We start from the raw sequence: 23,824 nt of genomic DNA, 5'->3' as shown, positions 1-23,824 counted from the left end.
GCAAGTAAGTAGACAGTGTGTGAGGGAGGAAAGGCAGGTGATGGAGAAGGGATGCGCTCAGCCCGAAGATGTAGGGGAGAAGAAAGAAAAGGATAATAAATTTGAATGCATTGCTAGGGATGAAAAGAGAGGAGGAGGTGGAGAGTATCTTAAATGTATCTATTTTAATGCTAGGAGCATTGTAAGAAAGGTGGATGAGCTTAAAGCGTGGATTGATACCTGGAATTATGATGTTGTAGCTATTAGTGAAACATGGTTGCAGGAAGGGTGTGATTGGCAACTAAATATTCCTGGATTTAGTTGCTTCAGGTGTGATAGAGTAGGAGGGGCCAGAGGAGGAGGTGTTGTATTGCTTGTCCGAGAAAATCTTATGGCAGTGCTTTGGAAGGATAGATTAGAGAGCTCCTCTAGGGAGGCTATTTGGGTGGAATTGAGGAATGGGAAAGGTGTAGTAACACTGATAGGAGTGTATTATAGGCCACCTAATGGGGAGCGTGAGTTGGAAGAGCAAATGTGTAAGGAGATAGTAGATATTTGTAGTAAACACAAGGTGGTGATTGTGGGAGATTTTAATTTTCCACACATAGATTGGGAAGCTCATTCTGTAAAAGGGCTGGATGGTTTAGAGTTTGTGAAATGTGTGCAGGATAGTTTTTTGCAACAATACATAGAAGTACCGACTAGAGATGGGGCAGTGTTGGATCTCCTGTTAGGGAATGCGATAGGTCAGCTGACAGATGTATGTGTTGGGGAGCACTTCGGGTCCAGTGATCACAATAGCATTAGCTTCAATATAATTATGGAGAAGGACAGGACTGGACCTAGAGTTGAGATTTTTGATTGGAGAAAGGCTAACTTTGAGGAGATGCGCAGGGATTTAGAGAGAGTGGATTGGGTCAAGTTGTTTTATGGGAAGGATGTAATAGAGAAATGGAGGTAATTTAAGGGTGAAATTATGAGGGTACAGAATCTTTATGTTCCTGTTTGGTTGAAAGGAAAGGTTAAAGGTTTGAAAGCGCCATGGTTTTCAAGGGATATTAGAAACTTGGTTCGAAAAAAGAGGGATGTCTACAATAGATATAGGCAGCATGGAGTAAAGGAATTGCTCGAGGAATATAAAGAATGTAAAAGGAAACTTAAGAAAGAGATTAGAAAAGCTAAAAGAAGTTACGAGTTTGGTTTGGCAAATAAGGTGGAAGTAAATCCGAAAGGCTTCTACAGTTATATTAAAAGCAAGAGGATAGTGAGGGATAAAATTGGTCCCTTAGAGAATCAGGGTGGTCAGCTATGTGTGGAGCTGAGGAAGATGGGAGAGATTTTGAATGATTTCTTCTCTTCGGTATTCACTAAGGAGAAGGATATTGAATGGTGTAAGGTGTGGGAAACAAGTAAGGAAGTTATGGAACCTATGACAATTAAAGAGGTGGAAGTACTGGCGCTTTTAAGAAATTTAAAAGTGGATAAATCTCCGGGTCCTGACCGGATATTCCCCAGGACCTTGAGGGAAGTTTGTGTAGAGATAGCAGGAGCTCTGACGGAGATCTTTCAGATGTCATTAGAAACGGGGATTGTGCCGGAGGATTGGCGTATTGCTCATGTGGTTCCATTGTTTAAAAAGGGTTCTAGAAGTAAGCCTGGCAATTATCGACCTGTCAGTTTGACATCAGTGGTGGGTAAATTAATGGAAAGTATTCTTAGAGATAGTATTTATAATTATCTGGATAGACAGGATCTGATTAGGAGTAGCCAGCATGGATTTGTGCATGGAAGGTCATGTTTGACAAACCTTATTGAATTTTTTGAAGTAGTTACGAGGAATGTTGACGAGGGTAAGGCAGTGGATGTAGTCTATATGGACTTCAGCAAGGCCTTTGACAAAGTTCCACATGGAAGGTTAGTTAAGAAGGTTCAGTCGTTAGGTATTAATGCTGGAGTAATAAAATGGATTCAACAGTGGCTAAATGGGAGATGCCAGAGAGTAGTGGTGGATAATTGTTTATCGGGATGGAGGCCGGTGACTAGCGGGGTGCCTCAGGGATCTGTTTTGGGCCCAATGTTGTTTGTAATATACATAAATGATCTGGATAATGGGGTGGTAAATTGGATTAGTAAGTATGCCGATGATACTAAGGTAGGAGGTGTTGTGGATAATGAGATGGGTTTTCAAAGCTTGCAGGGAGATTTATGCCGGTTAGAAGAATGGGCTGAATGTTGGCAGATGGAGTTTAATGCTGAGAAGTGTGAGGTTCTACATTTTGGCAGGAATAATCCAAATAGAACATACAGGGTAAATGGTAGGGCATTGAGGAATGCAGTGGAACAGAGAGATCTAGGAATAACAGTGCATAGTTCCCTGAAGGTGGAGTCTCATGTAGATAGGGTGGTGAAGAAGGCTTTTGGAACGCTGGCCTTTATAAATCAGAGCATTGAGTACAGAAGTTGGGATCTAAAGTTAAAATTGTACAAAGCATTGGTAAGGCCAAATTTGGAATATTGTGTACAGTTCTGGTCACTGAATTATAGGAAAGATATCAATAAATTAGAGAGCGCAGAGATGATTTACTAGGATGTTACCTGGGTTTCAGCACTTAAGTTACAGAGAAAGGTTGAACAAGTTAGGTCTCTATTCATTGGAGCGTAGAAGGTTGAGGGGGGATTTGATCGAGGTATTTAAAATGTTGAGAGGGATAGATAGAGTTGACGTGAATAGGCTGTTTCCATTGAGAGTAGGGGAGATTCAAACGAGAGGACATGATTTGAGAGTTAGGGGGCAAAAGTTTAAGGGAAACACGAGGGGGTATTTCTTTACTCAGAGAGTGATAGCTGTGTGGAATGAGCTTCCTGTAGAAGTAGTAGAGGCCAGATCAGTTGTGTCATTTAAGGTAAAATTGGATAGGTATATGGACAGGAAAGGAGTGGAGGGTTATGGGCTGAGTGCGGGTAGGTGGGACTAGGTGAGATTAAGAGTTCGGCACGGACTAGGAGGGCCGGAATGGCCTGTTTCCGTGCTGTGATTGTTATATGGTTATATGTTATATGGTTATAAAAGGATCCTTTTATCCCCACTTGCTGTCTTCTACCAATCAGCCAAAGCTCTAAACATGCTAGTAACTTTCCTGTAATACCACTTGGTAAGCAGCCTCATGTGTGGCACCTTGTCAAAGGCCTTCCAAAAGTCCAAATGTACAACATCCACTGCATTTCCTTTATATATCCTACTTGTAATCTCCTCAAAGAATTCCAATAGGTTTGTCAGGCAGATTTTCCCTGCAGGATACCATGCTGACTTTGTGCTATCTCGTCCTGTGTCACCAAGTACTCCATCACCACATCCTTAGCAATTGACTCTAGCATCTTCCCAACCACTGAAGTCAGGCTAACTGGTCTATAATTTCCTTTCTGCTGCCTTTCTCCTTTCTTAAAGAGCGGAGTAACATTTGCAATTTTCCAGTCCTCTGGCACCATGCCAGAGTCCAATGATTTTTGAAAAGTCATTTCTAATGCCACCACAATCTCCAATGCTACCTCTTTCAGAACCCTAGGGTGCAGTTCCTCTGGTCTGAGTGACTTATGTACCTTTAGGTGTTTCAGCTTTTTGAACACCTTCTCTCTTGTAACAGTCACTTCTCCTCCTTCACACATTACAGCATCAGGCATACTGCTAGTGTATTCCGCAGTGAAGAATGACACAAAATACTCATTTAGTTCATCTGCCATCTCCTTGTCCCCTGTTATTATTTCTCCTGCCTCATTTTCTAGTGATCCTATATCCATTCTTGTTTCCCTTTTATTTTTAACATACTTGAAAAAGCTTTACCATCGACTTAGCTATTATTTGCTAGCTTGCTTTCTTATTTCATCTTTTCTCTTCTAATGATTTTTTAGTTGCTCTCTGTAGGTTTTTAAAAGCTTCCCAATCCTGTCTTCCCAATAATTTTTGTTTTGTTGTATACCCTCTCTTTTGCTTTTACAATAATTTTGACTTCCCTTGTTACCCATGGTTCTACTATTTTACCATTTGAGTATTTCTTCATTTTTGGAATACACATGTCCTGCACTTCCTCATTTTGCCCAGAAACACACGCCAGTGCTGCACTGTTGACATCCCTGCAAGCCATCTCCTCTCTAACCTTGACCAACTCCTCTCTCATACCACAGTAATTTCCTTACTCCACTGAAATACTGCTACATCAGACTTTACTTTCTCCCTATCAAATTTCAAGTTGAACACAATCATATTGTGATCACTGCTTCCTAAGGGTTCTTTTACCTTAAGCTCCCTAATCACCTCCGGTTCATTACATAACACCCAATCCAGTGTAGCTTGATCCCCTAGTAGGCTCAACGACAAACTGCTCTAAAAAGCTATCTCTTAGGCATTCAACAAACTCACTCTCTTGATATCCGTTACCAACCTAATTTTCCCAATTGACCTGCATGACTACCATAACATTGCCCTTTTGACTCGCCTTTTCAATTTCCTGTTGTAACCTGTGGTCCACCTCCCAGCCACTGTTGGGAGGCCTGTATATAACTGTCATCCATGTCCTTTTACCTTTGCAGTTTCTTAACTCAACCCACAAGGATTCAACATCTTCTGATCCTATGTCATATCTTTCTACTGATTTGATGCCATTCTTTACCAATAGAACCACACCCCCCACCACCCCCCCCCCCCCCATCTACCATCCTATCCCTCTGATATAATGTGTAACCTTGGACATTCAGCTCCCAACTACAACCATCTTTCAGCCACAGTTCAGTGATGGCCATAACATCATACCCGGTAATCTGAAACCTGCCTGCCCTTCCTGACAATCTGACTACATGCTATCTTTACTTTTTTACCATCCGTCCTTTCCCGAGTCCCTGCACTCCGGTTCCCTCCCCCCTGCAAAGTTAGTTTAAACCTTCCCCAACAGTTCTAACAAACCTGTCCATGAAAACATTGGTCCGCACCCCCCCCCCCCCCCCAGGTTCAGGTACAACCCCTCACTTTTGAACAGATCATACCTCCCCCAGAAGAGATCCCAATTATCCAAGAGCCTGAAGCCCTGCCCCCTGCACCAACTTCTCAGCCATGCATTTATCTGCCAATTCAATCTGTCTCTACCCTCACTGGTGTGTGGCACAAGGTCCTGCTTCTCAGCTTTCTACCTAGCTCTCTAAAGTCTCTTTTCAGGACCTCATTGCTTTTCCTTCCTATGTCATGGGCACCAATCTGTACCAAGACATCTGGTTCCAAACTGTTGTGGACGTGATCTGAGACATCCCTGAGCCTGGACCTGGGAGGCAACAAACCATCTGGGTGTCTCGTTCACACCACAGAATCTCCTGTCTGTTCCCCTCACTACTGAGGCTCCTATCACTACTGCTCCCTTCTCTTTCCTTTCTGCACCACGGACCCATGCTCAGTGCCTGTAACCAGGTCACTGTGGCATTTTCCCGAGATGTCATCCCCCCACAGAGGTATCCGAAATGGTATACTTGTTTTGAGGGGAATGGCCACAGGGGTGCTCTGCTCTGACTGCCTATTTCCATTTCTCCTGATGGTCACCCAGCTACTCGTCTCCTGCAGCTTCGGAGTGACTACCTCCCTGTAACTCCGATCGATGATCTCCTCACTCTCCTCGGTCATCCAGCTGCTGCTCCAGATCCCTAACAGGGTCATCATGGAGCTGCAGCCAGATGCACTTCACACAGATGTAGTTCCCCGGGAGACTCTGGGTCTCCCAGTTCTCCAACATCTGGCACGAAGGGCACACCACAGCCATTTAAATGGTACAATAAGAGAGGGGGAAAAAAACAAAAAGGAAACCTTAACAGACGCTTTACACAGAGCCGAAGCCCATTGCTTCTACTCTCGCCACTAGCCTACTCCTGATAATGGCCGCTCTGTTTATCCCTTCTGTACTTTTATTTAGTTGGTAGAGCTCTGTTGACGTTGACGCTGCTGATAGGCCACGTCCAATGGACAAATGCTCTCTAAGCTCCCTTTTTAAATAACTGCCGCTGACCTGCGAGAAATCCCTTCAGCTCTCCTTTAAATCTGCAGTCCTTTAATATTGCAGTCAGTTATAATTCACTCAAGCTGTGAGCCAGGTCAGTGGAGCGCTACCCCCATAGAGATCTGGGCAGAGGTGGGGTCTAGTATGTGAGTGCTGAAGGAGAGGCTGAGGTGAGGTGTGTGTAACCACATACAGCTAAGTGTTCCGAGTCAGGGAGGGCTCTGTTTTAAGGAAGGGGCAAGATCCTGATGAAGGGTCTCGGTCCAAAATCTCGCAACAGTTTGTTCCTCTCCATAGATGCTGCCTGACCTGCCGAGTTAGAACAGCACAGAAACAGGCCCTTCAGCCCACAATGTTGTACTTAAACTATTAACAAAGTGGCTAAGTAAACTCATCCCCCTGCCTACACAATGTCCATATCCTTCCTTCCATTTTCCTCACATTCATGAGCCTATCTAAATATCTCTTAACAGTCTCCAATGTTTCTGCCTGTACCATCACCCCAGGCAGCACATTCCAGACACCCACCACTCTCTGTGTAATAGAAACTTACCCTTCACATCTCCTTTGAAATGAACCCTCTCACCTTAAATATATGCCCACTTGTATTAGACATTTCAACCCTGGGAAAAGATACTGTCTGCCTCCCTCATCTATGCTTCTCATTATCTTATAAACCTATATTGGATCTCCCCTCAGCTTCCATCGCTGCAGAAAGAACAACCCATGTTTGTCCAAGCTCTTGTTATAGCACATTTCCTGGAATCCAGGCAGCATCCTGGTGAACTTCTGCACCCTCTCCAAGACTGCAGTGTTTTGTGTCTGTTGCTGGATCTCTTGTATTTAAGATTTAGAGAGCGAAAGGGCAAGTTTTTCCACACAGAGGGTAGTGGTATATGGAACGAAGTACTAGAGCTGGGGACAATTACAATGTTTAGAAGACATGGACAGGAAAAGTCTGAAGAGAAATGGGCCAAAGGTGAGAAAATGGAACTGGCTTAGTAGACATTAAAGGGCGTCAAAAGTTACAGGGAGAAGCTAGGAGAATGGGGTTAAGAAGGATAATGAATCAGCTATATGGAATGGTGGAGCAGACTTGATGGGCCGAATAGCCAAATTCTGCTTCTGTGTCTTACAATCTTATTTTAGTCTACGTGGATGGGTTTGGCCGACTTTATTGTGTAACTCTGAATACATGCTGACCATCAACCACCCATCGACACCAATCCTCCACTGATCCCATTTCATTCTCCCCACATTCCCATCGACTCTCCGCAGATTCCACCCCTCACCCCCACACTGGGGACAATTTACAGTGTACAATTAACCCACTGACTTGCACGTCTTTGGGATGTGGGAGGAAACCAGTGCACCAGGGGGTCACAGGGAGAACATGCAAACTCCACACACACGGCATTACTGACTCACCCCAATTGGAAACCTCCAGCAGATGAAGTAACTTCTGGTCGATGCCCCAGACATTCCCAGCTCTGTCTCCCCGTGTTGTCCCAGCAGAGAGTTTACCAGCTGGCTTCCCAACGAAGTTGGTGGGCCTGGTTCCAAACATGTGTGTCAGAGCACAATGCCCACAGCCACAGTAATTCCACACCTGCCTCGGCTCCTGGGTGTGATTTTGGGGGCCAAACATCTCTTTGCTGCCTCTTTGCCCAGTCTTGAGATGAACATGGGAGAGCTGTGGATCATTTTCTGATCTTTCTGATGACACAGCCTCTCCTAGATGTTTCCCGGTAAAGTCACAGCGAGGGAGCCCCTCATGGATCTGGTTCCGTGGATGTCCTGACTCTGGCCTGCTTACTGGCCATCCCTTCTTCCTGGGACACACTCCCTTCCTGTACAGGACAGTGACAACTGCCAGTGTCAGTCCCATTGCTCCTGAAAGGGATGGTTAAAAGGAGAGCAACAAGCAGTGATAACAGAGGGACTAATGGAAACTCTCGATGGGTTGAGCTGTGTCTGTGGAGACTGTAATAGTTCACCTATTTAATCTGTCAGAACAACGCAGGGGAGAAAATAAATCAGTTTTCAGTTACTTAGAAGAGTGGCTAGAATGAGGGTGACAAACATGAGAAAATCAGCAGATGCTGGAGAACCTCAGCAGGCCAGGCAGCATCTATGGAAAAGAGTAAATGTCTACCCGAGACCCTCCATTAGGACTCAAATCTGTGATAAAGTGAGACTAAAGCGATTAGAGAAGCAGGTCAGATCGGATTAGACAGCCTTGGTCTGTTCCGTGGTACTAAAGGCAGAGCTATGGTGCATAATGGATGGCAGTGTGGATATAGTCTCTACCAAATAAAATGTAAGGCACTCCTTACCCTCCGCTAGCCTGCAGGTCACCCTTGAGCAAGGTGTGGCACCCACTTAGTCCCCCAATCAGGTTATATGAACTACCATGTCTGTGCTGACCATAATGTTAAATTAAGCTAATCCCATCTTCCTGCACATAGTCTGTGTCTCTCCATTGTCTGCATATTCACATCCACCTCAATCATACCAGCCTCCACTCATCCACATGGATCACTGGTGTTTGACTGCGGAGCACTCTGACCTGAGCACTAGCTCCTGCCCTTGACTTCTAACTCCCTCTCATCATCTTCTTAAGCCCATTATCCCTACTAGGGCATAGGCCTCTGTCCTGGGCCAGTCTTTCAGGTTGTCCCCAGGTGTAGCCCATCCCTTCTGTCCCGGGGATGATGTCTGTGGAGTTCTGTTGGTGTTTCTGTAGCTTTGGGTTTTACAGGATTTGGTTGCCCCCTCCATGCTCAATGCTCCTCATTTCTTGGGACCATCCATGAGGGAGTTGACTCCTCCTTACCCTTTCACTAAACTTTAACCTGACCCTTAACTCTCCGCATTGTCCCCAAAACCACCCCTACAACCACAAAACAAGCAACTGTCTGAGCCACAACATCAGTATGGTTTGATGGTTTCACAGGTAGATAGAGTAGTAAAGAGAGCTTTTGGTAACCATATAACATATAACCATATAACAATCACAGCACGGAAACAGGCCATTCCGGCCCTCCTAGTCCATGCTGAACTCTTAATCTCACCTAGTCCCACCTACCCGCACTCAGCCCATAACCCTCCACTCCTTTCCTATCCATATACCTATCCAATTTTACCTTAAATGACACAACTGAACTGGCCTCTACTACTTCTACAGGAAGCTCATTCCACACAGCTATCACTCTCTGAGTAAAGAAATACCCCCTCGTGTTTCCCTTAAACTTTTGCCCCCTAACTCTCAAATCATGTCCTCTCGTTTGAATCTCCCCTACTCTCAATGGAAACAGCCTATTCACGTCAACTCTATCTATCCCTCTCAACATTTTAAATACCTCGATCAAATCCCCCCTCAACCTTCTACGCTCCAATGAATAGAGACCTAACTTGTTCAACCTTTCTCTGTAACTTAAGTGCTGAAACCCAGGTAACATCCTAGTAAATCGTCTCTGCACTCTCTCTAATTTATTGATATCTTTCCTATAATTCGGTGACCAGAACTGTACACAATATTCCAAATTTGGCCTTACCAATGCCTTGTACAATTTTAACATTACATCCCAACTTCTGTACTCAATGCTCTGATTTATAAAGGCCAGCGTTCCAAAAGCCTTCTTCACCACCCTATCTACATGAGACTCCACCTTCAGGGAACTATGCACTGTTATTCCTAGATCTCTCTGTTCCACTGCATTCCTCAATGCCCTACCATTTACCCTGTATGTTCTATTTGGATTATTCCTGCCAAAATGTAGAACCTCACACTTCTCAGCATTAAACTCCATCTGCCAACATTCAGCCCATTCTTCTAACCGGCATAAATCTCCCTGCAAGCTTTGAAAACCCATCTCATTATCCACAACACTTCCTACCTTAGTATCATCGGCATACTTACTAATCCAATTTACCACCCCATCATCCAGATCATTTATGTATATTACAAACAACATTGGGCCCAAAACAGATCCCTGAGGCACCCCGCTAGTCACCGGCCTCCATCCCGATAAACAATTATCCACCACTACTCTCTGGCATCTCCCATCTAGCCACTGTTGAATCCATTTTATTACTCCAGCATTAATACCTAACGACTGAACCTTCTTAACTAACCTTCCATGTGGAACTTTGTCAAAGGCCTTGCTGAAGTCCATATAGACTACATCCACTGCCTTACCCTCGTCAACATTCCTCGTAACTACTTCAAAAAATTCAATAAGGTTTGTCAAACATGACCTTCCACGCACAAATCCATGCTGGCTACTCCTAATCAGATCCTGTCTATCCAGATAATTATAAATACTATCTCTAAGAATACTTTCCATTAATTTACCCACCACTGATGTCAAACTGACAGGTCTATAATTGCCAGGCTTACTTCTAGAACCCTTTTTAAACAATGGAACCACATGAGCAATACGCCAATCCTCCGGCACAATCCCCGTTTCTAATGACATCTGAAAGATCTCCGTCAGAGCTCCTGCTATCTCTACACAAACTTCCCTCAAGGTCCTGGGGAATATCCGGTCAGGACCCGGAGATTTATCCACTTTTAAATTTCTTAAAAGCGCCAGTACTTCCACCTCTTTAATTGTCATAGGTTCCATAACTTCCTTACTTGTTTCCCACACCTTACACCATTCAATATCCTTCTCCTTAGTGAATACCGAAGAGAAGAAATCGTTCAAAATCTCTCCCATCTCCCTCGGCTCCACACATAGCTGACCACCCTGATTCTCTAAGGGACCAATTTTATCCCTCACTATCCTCTTGCTTTTAATATAACTGTAGAAGCCTTTCGGATTTACTTCCACCTTATTTGCCAAACCAAACTCGTAACTTCTTTTAGCTTTTCTAATCTCTTTCTTAAGTTTCCTTTTACATTCTTTATATTCCTCGAGCAATTCCTTTACTCCATGCTGCCTATATCTATTGTAGACATCCCTCTTTTTTCGAACCAAGTTTCTAATATCCCTTGAAAACCATGGCGCTTTCAAACCTTTAACCTTTCCTTTCAACCGAACAGGAACATAAAGATTCTGTACCCTCATAATTTCACCCTTAAATGACCTCCATTTCTCTATTACATCCTTCCCATAAAACAACTTGACCCATTCCACTCTCTCTAAATCCCTGCGCATGTCCTCAAAGTTAGCCTTTCTCCAATCAAAAATCTCAACTCTAGGTCCAGTCCTGTCCTTCTCCATAATTATATTGAAGCTAATGCTATTGTGATCACTGGACCCGAAGTGCTCCCCAACACATACATCTGTCAGCTGACCTATCGCATTCCCTAACAGGAGATCCAACACTGCCCCATCTCTAGTCGGTACTTCTATGTATTGTTGCAAAAAACTATCCTGCACACATTTCACAAACTCTAAACCATCCAGCCCTTTTACAGAATGAGCTTCCCAATCTATGTGTGGAAAATTAAAATCTCCCACAATCACCACCTTGTGTTTACTACAAATATCTGCTATCTCCTTACACATTTGCTCTTCCAACTCACGCTCCCCATTAGGTGGCCTATAATACACTCCTATCAGTGTTACTACACCTTTCCCATTCCTCAATTCCACCCAAATAGCCTCCCTAGAGGAGCTCTGTAATCTGTCCTTCCAAAGCACCGCCATAAGATTTTCTCGGACAAGCAATGCAACACCTCCTCCTCTGGCCCCTCCTACTCTATCACACCTGAAGCAACTAAATCCAGGAATATTTAGTTGCCAATCACACCCTTCCTGCAACCATGTTTCACTAATAGCTACAACATCATAATTCCAGGTATCAATCCACACTTTAAGCTCATCCACCTTTCTTACAATGCTCCTAGCATTAAAATAGATACATTTAAGATACTCTCCACCTCCTCCTCTCTTTTCATCCCTAGCAATGCATTCAAATTTATTATCCTTTTCTTTCTTCTCCCCTACAACTTCGGGCTGAGCGCATCCCTCCTCCATCACCTGCCTGTCCTCCCTCACACACGGTCTACTTACTTGCTCTACTGGTGAACTAACCTCCTCTCCCATAGTTTCCTCAAATTGATTTCCGCCCCCCCATCTTACTAGTTTAAAATCTGCCCCGTAGCCCTAGCAAACCTCCCCGCTAGGATATTGGTCCCCCCAGGATTCAAGTGTAACCTGTCCTTGAACAGGTCACGCCTGCCCCAGAAGAGGTCCCAATGATCCAGAAACTTGAATCCCTGCCCCCTGCTCCAATCCCTCAACCACGCATTCATCCTCCACCTAATTCCATTCCTACTCTCACTGTCGCGTGGCACAGGCAGTAATCCCGAGATTACTACCTTTGCGGTCCTTCTTCTTAACTGCCTTCCTAACTCCCTATACTCTCGTTTCAGGACCTCTTCCCCTTTCCTACCTATGTCATTGATACCTACATGTACCACGACCTCTGGCTCCTCACCCTCCCACCCTTACATTGGCCTTTATAAATCAAAGTATTGAGTTAAAGAGTTAGAATGTTAAGGTGAGGTTGTATAAGACATCAGTGAGGCCAAATTTGGAGTATTGTGTACAGTTTTGGTCACCGAATTACAGGAAGGATATTAATAAGGTTGGAAGATTGCAGAGAAGGTTTACAAGGATGTTGCCAGGACTTGAGAAACTGAGTTACAGAGAAAGGTTGAATAGGTTAGGACTTTATTCCCTGGAGCGTAGAAGAATGAGGGGAGATTTGATAGAGGTATATAAAATTATGATGGGTATAGATAGAGTGAATGCAAGCAGGCTTTTTCCACTGAAGCTAGTGGAGAAAAAAACCAGAGGACATGGGTTAAGGGTGAAGGGGGAAAAGTTTAAAGGGAACATTAGGGGAGGCTTCTTCACACAGAGTGGTGGGAGTGTGGAATGAGCTGCCAGATGAAGTGTTAAATGCGGGCTCACTTTTAACATTTAAGAAAAACTTGGACAGGTACATGGATGAGAGGTGTATGGAGGGATATGGTCCAGGTGCAGGTCAGTGGGACTAGGCAGAAAAATGGTTCGGCACAGCCAAGAAGGGCCAAAAGTTCTGTTTCTGTGCTGTAATGTTCTATGGTTCTGTGGACAGTCTGAACACTTGGAGATCACTGACTGAGATCACAAGAAGGTTTAAGATACATTCTGCTAATCCAGCACATGGGAGGGTTGCTGAGGATGTTGGATTAACAGATGTCTCTGATATTACTCTCATAAATACCCCAACAAAATCCAACAGATATGGCTTGTCAGATGTGATTGGCAGCTCATCTAGGAGAAGGAAAACTCTGATCTCAAACCTCCACTGCTTTGCGGCTACATCTGCTCATGGGGAAGGGCTTCAGAGGAAAAATCTGGGGCTGGGGTCCCTAAGGCAGTCATACATTGAGTTCAACGCTGACTGACATCTCCTGCAATGCTGCTGGTGTCGAACTGTATTGGATTCTCCTTTCGATGCATCATCTTCATGGAGAGGGGCAGTCGCTCTTTCTATATCGTGCTGACCTGGCTTGTGTAAACCACGTAGACAGCTATGGTCAACCCAGACCAACGGACAGGGTTAATTATCATTCCTTAGATGTCACGTGGTGGTACAATTTTTCCTCTGAATATTGTAAGTTTAGATGGAGAATGGCATTCCCAGTGAGTGGACAGGGTGCCACACATGAGGCTGATTAACAAAATAAGGTCCCATGGTATTATAGGAAAGATGCTAGCGCGGATAGAGGATTGGCCAAAAGGCAGGAGATACAGATTGAGAATAAATGGGGCCTTTTCTGGTTGTCTGCTGGTGCTGGAGACAATTTCTTTTCAGTTTACATGGGAATGATTTGAATGACTGAATTGATGGTTTTGTGGCCAAGTTTGTGGAATATACAAAGATAGAACATAAGACCATAAGGTATAGAGGCAGAATTAGGCCATTTGGCCCCATCAGGTCTGCTCCTCCATTTCATTATGGCTGATACATTTTCCCCCTCAGCCCTAATCTGCTGCCTTCTCCCCATATCCCTTCATGGCCTGACCAACCAAGAATCTCTGGTGGTGGTGCAAGTAGTGAAGGACTTAGACACCTTAGGAGAATGCGCAAAGAATTGGCAGATGGAATACAGTGTAGGAAAGTGTATGGTCTTGCACTTTAATAGAAGAAATTAAGGCATACACACGGGATGTCCCTTTAGAATGGAGATGAGGGTGAATTTCTTTAGCCACAGGGTGGTAACTCTGTGGAATTCATTCATTCACGGATGGCTGTAAGGCAAATCATTGGGTGTGTTTGAAGTGGAGGTTGATAAGTTCTTGATTAAGCACGAGGAAATCCGCAGATGCTGGAAATTCAAACCAGTCGGGGCGTCAAAGGTTACAGGGAGAAAGTAGGAGAGTGGGATTTAGCCATGGTGAAGGGTGGGTTGAGTGGCCTAATTCTGCTCTGATATCCCATGCTCATCCATGAACGGGAGGGAGTATGGGGAACGGGGTTCCCGGGGCAGAAACGGCACCCAGCGGCCTATGTACAGAAATCTTCAACAGTTGTAAAGTAGGTTACACTCTAGGTATGGCTCTACCTACCGACGAAAGAGAAGAGAGCAGCCAACACCACGTCCTGTGTATACTGTCGCTCCTTCCCACTGCCAGGGCTGCTGGTGCCGTTTCGGGCCCGGTGGCAGTCCCTGTCCCCCAACTCCTGCATTGTCCTCTCCCCTGGGCTCTCAGTACTCACACAAGCCAGTGGCTGACTGTGGTTCAGGCTCTGGCGGTGTGGCCAGCTCCCACAGTCCACAGTTGTAGTGCCACAGGTTGAGGCTCAGTTTCAGCTCAGAGAGTGCGGGCAAGGCCAGGAGCCAGTTCCCAGATAGGTCCAGTCGCCACAGGTCGCAGACTGCCCGCCAGGGGGACGTGGCAGATGGTGTTGGTGACGAGTTCCAGGGCGTGGAGTTCGGAATGGGTGGTGGTGCCTCTATCCAGGGTAACAATCCAGTTCCATGCCAGAGCTAGCGGTCGGAGCTTGGCCAGGCTCGAGAACCAGCTGCCGCGAATACTTGAGATGGCGTTCGCGCTCAGCTCCAGCTTCTTCAGCAAATGGGGAGGTTCTGATTGTGGCAGAGTAGGAGGCTCCTGAGAGACGAGGCCACACGGATCTCCACAGTGCCGCTCTCGTGGAGGGTCAGCGTAATCAACCCCAGGAAACTGGCCGGCGCCCACCGCTCCTCCACCCGTCAGCACCAGGGTTCACGTGGTGGGGGGCAGAGCTGGAAAGAGATGAAGAGGAGTTTCTTTAGCCAGAGAGTGGTGAATCTGAAATTTGTTGCCGCAGATGGCTATGGAGGCCAGGTCATTGGGTATATTTAAAGCAGAGGTTGATAGGTTCTTGATTAGTCAGGGTGTCAGACATGATGGAACGGTGAAGCAGACTCAATGGCCTGAAGGACCTAATTCTATTTTTGCATCTTATGGTTTTATGGAAACTAGAGGGCGAGAGATCAGCTGGCTGAAAAATTGCCCATCAGTCGTTTGACACCCTCTGGTGTCAGGCCACTCTGCCCATCCAGTCTCACCCACAGGGCGTTGCTCTGCAAGCCTTTCCCATTCACCATCTGCTCTGCAGCATTCCCGTTGAATCTCGTCCCATCACCCATTCAGGCAGTGGGAACCAGACTCAGCGACTACTGCTAACAGTAGGTGGAGGCACAGTGGGGCAGTTAATCAGTGACTGGGAGAGGGGTGTGCAGCTCATAAACAGGCCATTCGACCCATCAGATCCATGCAGACCATTGACACCAATCCTACACTGATCCATTTCGTTCCTCCCGCATTCCCATCAACTCTTCCCAGATTCCACCCCTCACTCACACACTAGGGACAATTTACAACAGCCAATTAACCCACCTACCCACACGGCTTTGGGATAGGGGAGTAAACCAAAGTACCCTGGGAGAAACCCACACAGTCACAGGAAGAACGTGCAAACCCCACACAGACAGAGGTGGAGGTTGAATTCAGCATTTAAAATAGGTACATCGATGGGAACAGTATGGAAGGCTATGGTCTGGAGGCCAGTTGGTTTATGTGTTTGTTGATCAATGCAAAATCAGCCCTTTGAGCCATGCAACACAGCAATCCACCTATTTAACTCTAGCCTAATTATGGGACAATTTACAACCACCAATTAATCTACCAATTGGTATGTCTTTAGACTGTGGGAGGAAACCCATACAGTCATGGGGAAAGCATACAAGCTCCTCACAGGCACTGAACCCCAGTCGCCTGTACTGTAAAGCGCTGTGATAACCACTGTGCTGCAGTGGTTGATGAGACTAGACAGATTAACAGTTGGACACAGACTGGGTTGGCTGATGGGTCTATTTCTGTGCTATTTGACTCCATGCCCAATGTGTGAGGACTGAATGGCTGGAGAGATGGGCTTCCATACCGACTCTCTGGTGCCCATAGGTACACATCCTTCCGGGAACCCATCCCCTATCTGGAATGACGACTATAGATTATGTGGCTCTCAGCTCGGTCGGACAGAGGGTGACGTTCCAGGTGTACCTGGGATGTAGGGCAGCCTCTGGCAGATAGTCACTTCCTCCCCGCACACGGTGCAGGTGTTAAGGCAGGTGACGCGGATCCGCAGGCGCACAGACATGGAGATCACCCAGAGAGTCACTAACATTCCTGCAGGAACATGGCAGAGATGGTTCAACGGACCGTGCACTTCCCAGCGCAGCCATCACTTTCACCCCACCAACCTTGCACATCCACACCTCATGGCCATTGCCCCTCAGGGGGCTTCTCTGCTTCAGGGGACAGTATGGAATCAAACCCATTGTCATGAACAGGATAGCAGGACCAGGCCCTTCAGCCAACAATGTCTGTGCTAACCAATCACACTAACTGCAGCCGTGGTGCATCCCCATCTCTCCCCGGTGATTCAGGTGCCCATCCAGATACTTAAATATGAGACCCCCCCCCCCCCCCCCCCTCTCCTTACCACTCTCTCAGGCATGGAGTTCCAGATTCCAACTACTCACCGGGAGGAAATAATATCCTCCCAGAAGATAAAAACCAGTTACGATTTGTTCACTGGAGCATCGGAGACTGAGAGGAGATTTGATAGAGGAATACAACATTATGAGGGTATAGATAAGGTAAATGCAAGCAGGCTTTTTTCCACTCAGGTTGGGTGAGACTATAGCTGGAATTCACAGGTTGAGGGTGAAATGTTTAATGGGATCTTCTGCACTCGGAGGGTGGTGAGAGTGTGGAACGAGCTGTCAGTGGAAGTGGTGGATGTGGGTTTGATTGCAACATTCAGAAGTTTGGATAAGTACATGGATGGGAGGGGTATGGAAGGCTATGGTGCAGGTGCAGGTTGATGGGTCTAGAATAGTTCAGCATGGACTAGATGGGCTGAAGAGCCTGTTTCTGTGCTGTCGTGCTCTATGACTCTGTGACTCAAATCTCCTCTGAATCTTTTACCCCTCACACTAAACCTCTGGTTTTACACACCTGTTAGGGGAAAAGCTTCCAACTATCTGCCCTATCCATGTCCCTCATAATTCTGTATACCTCTATCTCACCAGTATCAACACCAGCAGGCTCACAAAATTCTTTCTTGTTCTTTTCCTGCAGGAACGACCGGAATTTTCGGAAATGGTGACTAATCTGGAGGAGTGTCTGTGCAACGTTGAGGTGGGTGAGGGTGTGTGTGAGAGTGCCCTAATCTTTGACCAGGACTTCGGCAGTTAAATTTACGTCTCCATCTAACACCTCATTCTTCATACCTTTGCTCCAATCCAGCTAATGTCCCCAGCATCCAGTAACAGCAGCGGCTCCCTCTCGCCCTCCTCCTCCTCTGACTGCCTGCTGGCACGGGGGGGGCCTGGCCGCAGTCACGTTGCCGCTCTACGCACTCGCTTTGAGCTAGAGTACGCGCTCAATGCGCGGGCCTATGCGGCCTGGTCCCAGAGGTACGTGTGCTGTGAGGTGGAATGATGTTGGGTGGGGGCGGCCTGGTCCCAGAGGTATGTGTGCTGTGGGGTGCAGGTGATGTGGGGTGGATCGAGTGTTTTCATGGGGTTAGGGTTGAGGTGTGGGTTTGGCATGAGGTTGGTGAAGTAGATTTGTGGTTGGGGGTGGAGTGGGTATTGGCATGGGTAATGTGGGGTGGAGTGAGTTGGGTGGGGTGGGTGACATAAGGTGAAGGCTGGGGTGGAGTGAGTAGGATGGGGTTGGGATTATATGGGTGATGTTGGGTGAGTTGGGTTGAAGGGGGTTGGGGATGTAGGGTGGAGGTTGGGCTGGTGGTTTGGGGTGGGGCTAGGGAGATTTGGATGTGTTGATTTGGTGTTGGATGGGTGATGTAGGGTGTGGGTTTATGTTGTTTGGGTGACGTGGGATGCAGTGGCTGATATAGGGTGGGGCTGAGTATTGTGGGGAAGTGATTGTTGCAGTAGGTAGTGGGACTGGGCAGTGTGGGGTTGGGTAGGTGGGTTGAGGTGGGCATTTCAGAGTGAGGCTGATACAACGTTCCCTTGGACCCCTCTTCAGACTGTTTCCCTTGGACCAAAGAGCCTAGGAAGAATGTCAAGGCTTTGGAGGGGGTACAGAAGAGGTTTGCCAGGATGTTGCCTCAGTTAGGGTAACGAGAGGCTGGACAAACTCACGTTGTTTACTCTGGCAGAGGGGAGACCTAATACAGGTTTATAAGATTACAAGAGGCATAGACGGGGAGTTACTTTCTTTGTTTTCCCCAAGATGGAAACATCCAAGACCAGAGGACATGGGTTTAAATGTAAAGGTATTGTGTGGGTAACACACACAAAATGTTTGAGGAGTGAAGCAGGCTAGGGAGAATCTATGGAAAAAGAGTACAGTTGATGTTTTGGGCTGAGACCCTGCTGAAGAGTTTTGGCTCAAAACGTGGACTGTGCTCTTTTCCATAGATGCTGCCTGGCCTGCTGAGTTCCTCCGGCATTTTGTGTGTTTCCAGCATCTGCAGATTTTCTCTTGTTAGGAATTGTGTGGGCAAGTTTTATTTTTATAAAGAGTGCCAGGTTTGATGATAGAGGCATTCAAGGGGCTGTCAGACAGACACATGAATGTGCAGGGAATGGAGGGATAAGGGCCATTACAGACAGAAAGGATTTGGTTTAATGCAGCATCGTGTTCAGCACAGACATTGTGGGCTGAAAGGCCTGTTTCTGTGCTGTTATGTTCCATGTTTTCTGTTCAGACTTTCTTGGCAGTATTCCACCAGTCAACAGCACAAAGAAAATTTTGATTTTAGTCTGCCCAGTCCCATTCTGGAGTCTGTCCCTGGTTAGTGTGGGCTGAGGTTAGGAGCTGTGTGTATGGCTGCTAGTTCAGCCCTGAATGGGATAGTTAGGATGCCAAGTCCCCAGAAATGACCCCTTGGTAAAGCTTGAGGGTGGGGGAAGAGGGGTGATGAGAACCAGTGGGTCTGTTCAGCAGCAAATCCTGAAGGGCTCAGGTAAGGACAGATAGTTATGGAGACTTCAGCACAGAAGCAGACCCTTTAGCCCATTGAGTCCATGCTGACCCTCCACTAACCACTGACACAACCCCCACCCCACATCACTACCCGTTGATACTGATCCCATTTTATTAGAACATAGAACATTACAGCACAGTACAGTCCCATCGGCCCATGTGATTGTGCTGACCTTTCAACCTGCTCGAAGATCAATATAATCCTTCTCTCCCGTTTTTAGATATGGGACCCAAAATATTCATCCATTTTCTCCCATCCTCTTGAGACAAGAGGAGACTTGCAGCACAGAAACAGGCCTTTTGGCCCATCAGCCACTCATTAACACCAATCATACACTGATCCTATTTCATTCCCCTCTCATTCCCAGCAACTACCCTCCTCCCCTAGATTCCACCCCTCACCCACATACTGGGGACAATTTACCATCACCAATTTGTGATGGCAGTGGAGAAACCAGGGTGTTCCCAGGTGTGTGTGTGTGTGTGTGCGTGTGTGCGTGCGTGCGTGTAGACAGATACACAAATTAACGTACAAATCAACATTGAATTTGCCTTCCTCACCACAGGCTCAACCTGCAAATTAACCTTTAGGGAACCCTGCACAGAAACTCCCAAGTCCCTTTAACCATATAACCATATAACAATCACAGCACGGAAACAGGCCATTCCGGCCCTCCTAGTCCGTGCTGAACTCTTAATCTCACCTAGTCCCACCTACCCGCACTCAGCCCATAACCCTCCACTCCTTTCCTATCCATATACCTATCCAATTTTACCTTAAATGACACAACTGAACTGGCCTCTACTACTTCTACAGGAAGCTCATTCCACACAGCTATCACTCTCTGAGTAAAGAAATACCCCCTCGTGTTTCCCTTAAACTTTTGCCCCCTAACTCTCAAATCATGTCCTCTCGTTTGAATCTCCCCTACTCTCAATGGAAACAGCCTATTCACGTCAACTCTATCTATCCCTCTCAACATTTTAAATACCTCGATCAAATCCCCCCTCAACCTTCTACGCTCCAATGAATAGAGACCTAACTTGTTCAACCTTTCTCTGTAACTTAAGTGCTGAAACCCAGGTAACATCCTAGTAAATCGTCTCTGCACTCTCTCTAATTTATTGATATCTTTCCTATAATTCGGTGACCAGAACTGTACACAATAACAACTTTGCACCTCAGTTTTTTATATTTTCTCTCTATTTAGGAAATAGCCAACCCTTTAATTTCTTCTACCAAAGTGCATGACCATACACTCCCTGACACTGTATTCCATCTACAATTTTTTGCCCATTTTCTTAATCTGTCTTAAATCCTTCTGTAGCCTCTCTACTTAGACACACACACACACACACACACCCCCCCCCCCCCACCATCGGCTTCCGAGCTTCACTTCCTGAGGAGATTCTTCAAATTCAGTTTATTGTCATTCAACTGTACATGAATGCCGCCAAACAAAACAATGTTCCTCTAGACCAAGGTGCACAACACGGTACATCCAACTTACACACAACACAAAGTAATATTACCACACATAAATTAACAAATAAGGTGCATTTACAACACAAGTTAAAAAAGTAAACAAGATAATGTTACTGGTGGTGACAAGGAGTTCAATAATCTTACAGTCTGCGGGAAGAAACAAGTTCTCACCCTAACAGTTCTAGAAATAATGCTCTGGTACCTCTTGCCTGATGGTAGGGGGCCAAAGAGATTGTAGGACGGCTGAGAGGATCATTGACAATGCTGAGAGCCCTGTGTACACAGCGCTCCTGATAAACGTTGGATCGGTGGAAGAGAGACTTGTTTCTGTTCTCCCACAACGTACTCCAAACAAGGGCAGAATAAATGGTCAGTCCCTACCAACCCTGCTGTGTTAACCAATGAGAATTTTACAGCATAAATATTTAAAACAGAATGAACAGAGACACGAAAGACAGCACTTACCACCCCGAGGCAAGATGGTGGAGACATCAGATGCCTCGATACTCGTGCGACGGAGAACGAGAACTCAGTGGAGCAGAGCGGGGCAGCTCTGGTTTCAGCTGGAGGCTGTAGGTGTAGTCACACTGGAGACCAGCTAGGCTGCTGATACCTGACACCGTCCCCCAGATACCTCACCATCACAGGCTGCTGCTCCTGTGTATCGGTTGAGCTGGTGAGGTGAGAGTCTGGGGACATTCCCCCAGGAGAACCTCTGTGATTGGGGGGAGGGGGTAAGAAATGCCCTCAATATACCAAGGTGTCCCAACTGATCAGCAAATTTGTAAATCGCACCAAGACTGGGAGCGTAGTAGACAGGTAGGAACACTATCAAAGCTTAGAGCAGGATCTCGACCACCTGGAGAAAAGTGACTGAAAGATGGCAGATGGAATTCAATGCAGACAGTGTGAGGTGGACAGATCAGGGTAGGTCTTGCACTGTGAGTGGCAAGGTGCTAAAGAGTGTGGTAGAACAGAGGGATCTGGGAGCAATTCCTAGACTTTGTTCACAGCTTGTGACATAGTTACTATTCCAGTGTAGGGCATGATTCAATCTATGCACAGACTGTGCACTGAATATTTGTGGCAGAACAAATAGGTAGTGTGTTGATTAATGTTCTCACCTCATCTGGGCCCCAGCAGCATGTTCCACACACCCAGTGCTCTTTAAAACCCAAACATGCCCCCCTATACTTTCCTCCAATCACCTGAACATTATGCCCCTCATATTAGGCATTTCTGCTCTGGGCTGTCTACTCTATTTTTTGCCTCTTCTTATCTTGTGCACTTCTAATCCTCATAAGAACACACTCTCCAATCCAGGCAATGTGTATTTACTTATTGAGAGATAGCATGGAGTAGGACCTCTGGCCCAACCAGCAGCCCCAATTTAACCCAAACCTAATCAAGGAACAATTTACAAAGACCAATTAACCTACCAAACAGAATATCATTGGACTGTGGGAGGAAACCAGAGCACCTGGAGAAAACCCACCTCATCATGGGGAGAATGTACAAATTAACATTGCATTTGCCTACCTCACCACAGGCTCAACCTGCAAATTAACCTTTAGGGAACCCTGCACAGAAACTCCCAAGTCCCTTTGCACCTCATTTTTTTATATTTTCTCTCTATTTAGAAAATAGCCAACCCTTTCATTTCTTCTACCAAAGTGCATGACCATACACTCCCTGACACTGTATTCCATCTACAATTTTTTGCCCATTTTCTTAATCTGTCTTAAGTCCTTCTGTAGCCTCTCTACTTAGTCAAAACTACCTGCCCTTCTTGCTATTTTCATATCATCTGCAAACTTTGCAACAAAGCCATCATCCAAATCATTGACACATATATGAAAAGAATCGGTCCTAACACAGACCCCTGTGAAACACCACTAGTCACAGGCAGCCAACCAGAAAAGACTCCTTTTATTCCCACTCTTTGCCTCCTGCCAATCAGCCACTGCTTTATCCATGATAGATTCTTTCACGTAATACCATGGACTTGGAACTTGTTACCAGGCCTCATGTGTGGCACATTGTCAAAGGCCTTCTCAAAATACAAGTACGCAACATCAAGGGATTCTTCTCTGTCTATCCTGTTTGTTATTTTTTCAAAGAATTTCAACAGATTTTTCAGGCAAGAATTTCCCTTGAGGAAACCATGCTGACTACGGCCTGTTTCGTCATGTGCTTCCAAATACTCTGAGATCTCATCCTTAGTAATCAATTCCAACATCTTCCCAACCTCTGTGGCCTATAGTTTCCTTTCTTCAGCCTCTCTCCCTTCTTGAAGCGTGGAATCACATTTGTAATTTTCCAGTTTTCTGGAACCATTCCAGAATCTAGTGATTCTTAAAAGATCATTACTAATACCTCCAGAATCTCTTCAGCCACCTCCTTCAGAACTCTTTGGTGTACACCATCTGGTCCAGGTGACTTATCTACCTTCAGACCTTTCATTTTCTCAAAAACCTTCTCCCTATAGTGGGGTGTGTCAGGAATGGACAGGAGGAGGAGTATAGGAAACTGATACAGGACTTTGTGATATGGTGCAACTCAAACTACCTGCGTCTCAATATCACCAAGACCAAGGAGATGGTGGTGGACTTTAGGAGATCTAGGCCCCATATGGAGCCAGTGATCATTAATGGAGAACGTGTGGAGCAGGTTAAGACCTACAAGTATCTGGGAGTACAGTTAGACGAGAAGCTTGACTGGACTGCCAACACAGATGCCTTGTGCAGGAAGGCACAGAGTCGAATGTACTTCCTAAGAAGGTTGGCGTCATTCAATGTCTGTAGTGAGAT

General features: G+C 45.9%; 1 protein-coding gene across 5 annotated transcripts in view; it reads left to right on the top strand.

Moving 5' to 3' along the window:
• Positions 1 to 23,824, top strand: part of tnni3k (TNNI3 interacting kinase) — a 125,765-nt gene that overhangs the window by 91,654 nt on the left and 10,287 nt on the right. For all 5 annotated transcript variants that reach the window (XM_073062482.1, XM_073062479.1, XM_073062478.1 and 2 more), the window contains 2 exons: positions 17,648 to 17,707; positions 17,816 to 17,985. In XM_073062482.1, coding sequence (XP_072918583.1) covers positions 17,648 to 17,707; positions 17,816 to 17,985 — 230 coding nt within the window. The remainder of the gene's footprint in view (positions 1 to 17,647; positions 17,708 to 17,815; positions 17,986 to 23,824) is intronic.

This window comes from Hemitrygon akajei, chromosome 12 (assembly GCF_048418815.1).
Source record: "Hemitrygon akajei chromosome 12, sHemAka1.3, whole genome shotgun sequence".
Lineage (NCBI taxonomy): Eukaryota > Metazoa > Chordata > Chondrichthyes > Myliobatiformes > Dasyatidae > Hemitrygon > Hemitrygon akajei.
The sequence above is the reverse complement of the archived record's forward strand: the minus strand, read 5'-3'. Positions and strand labels throughout refer to the sequence as shown.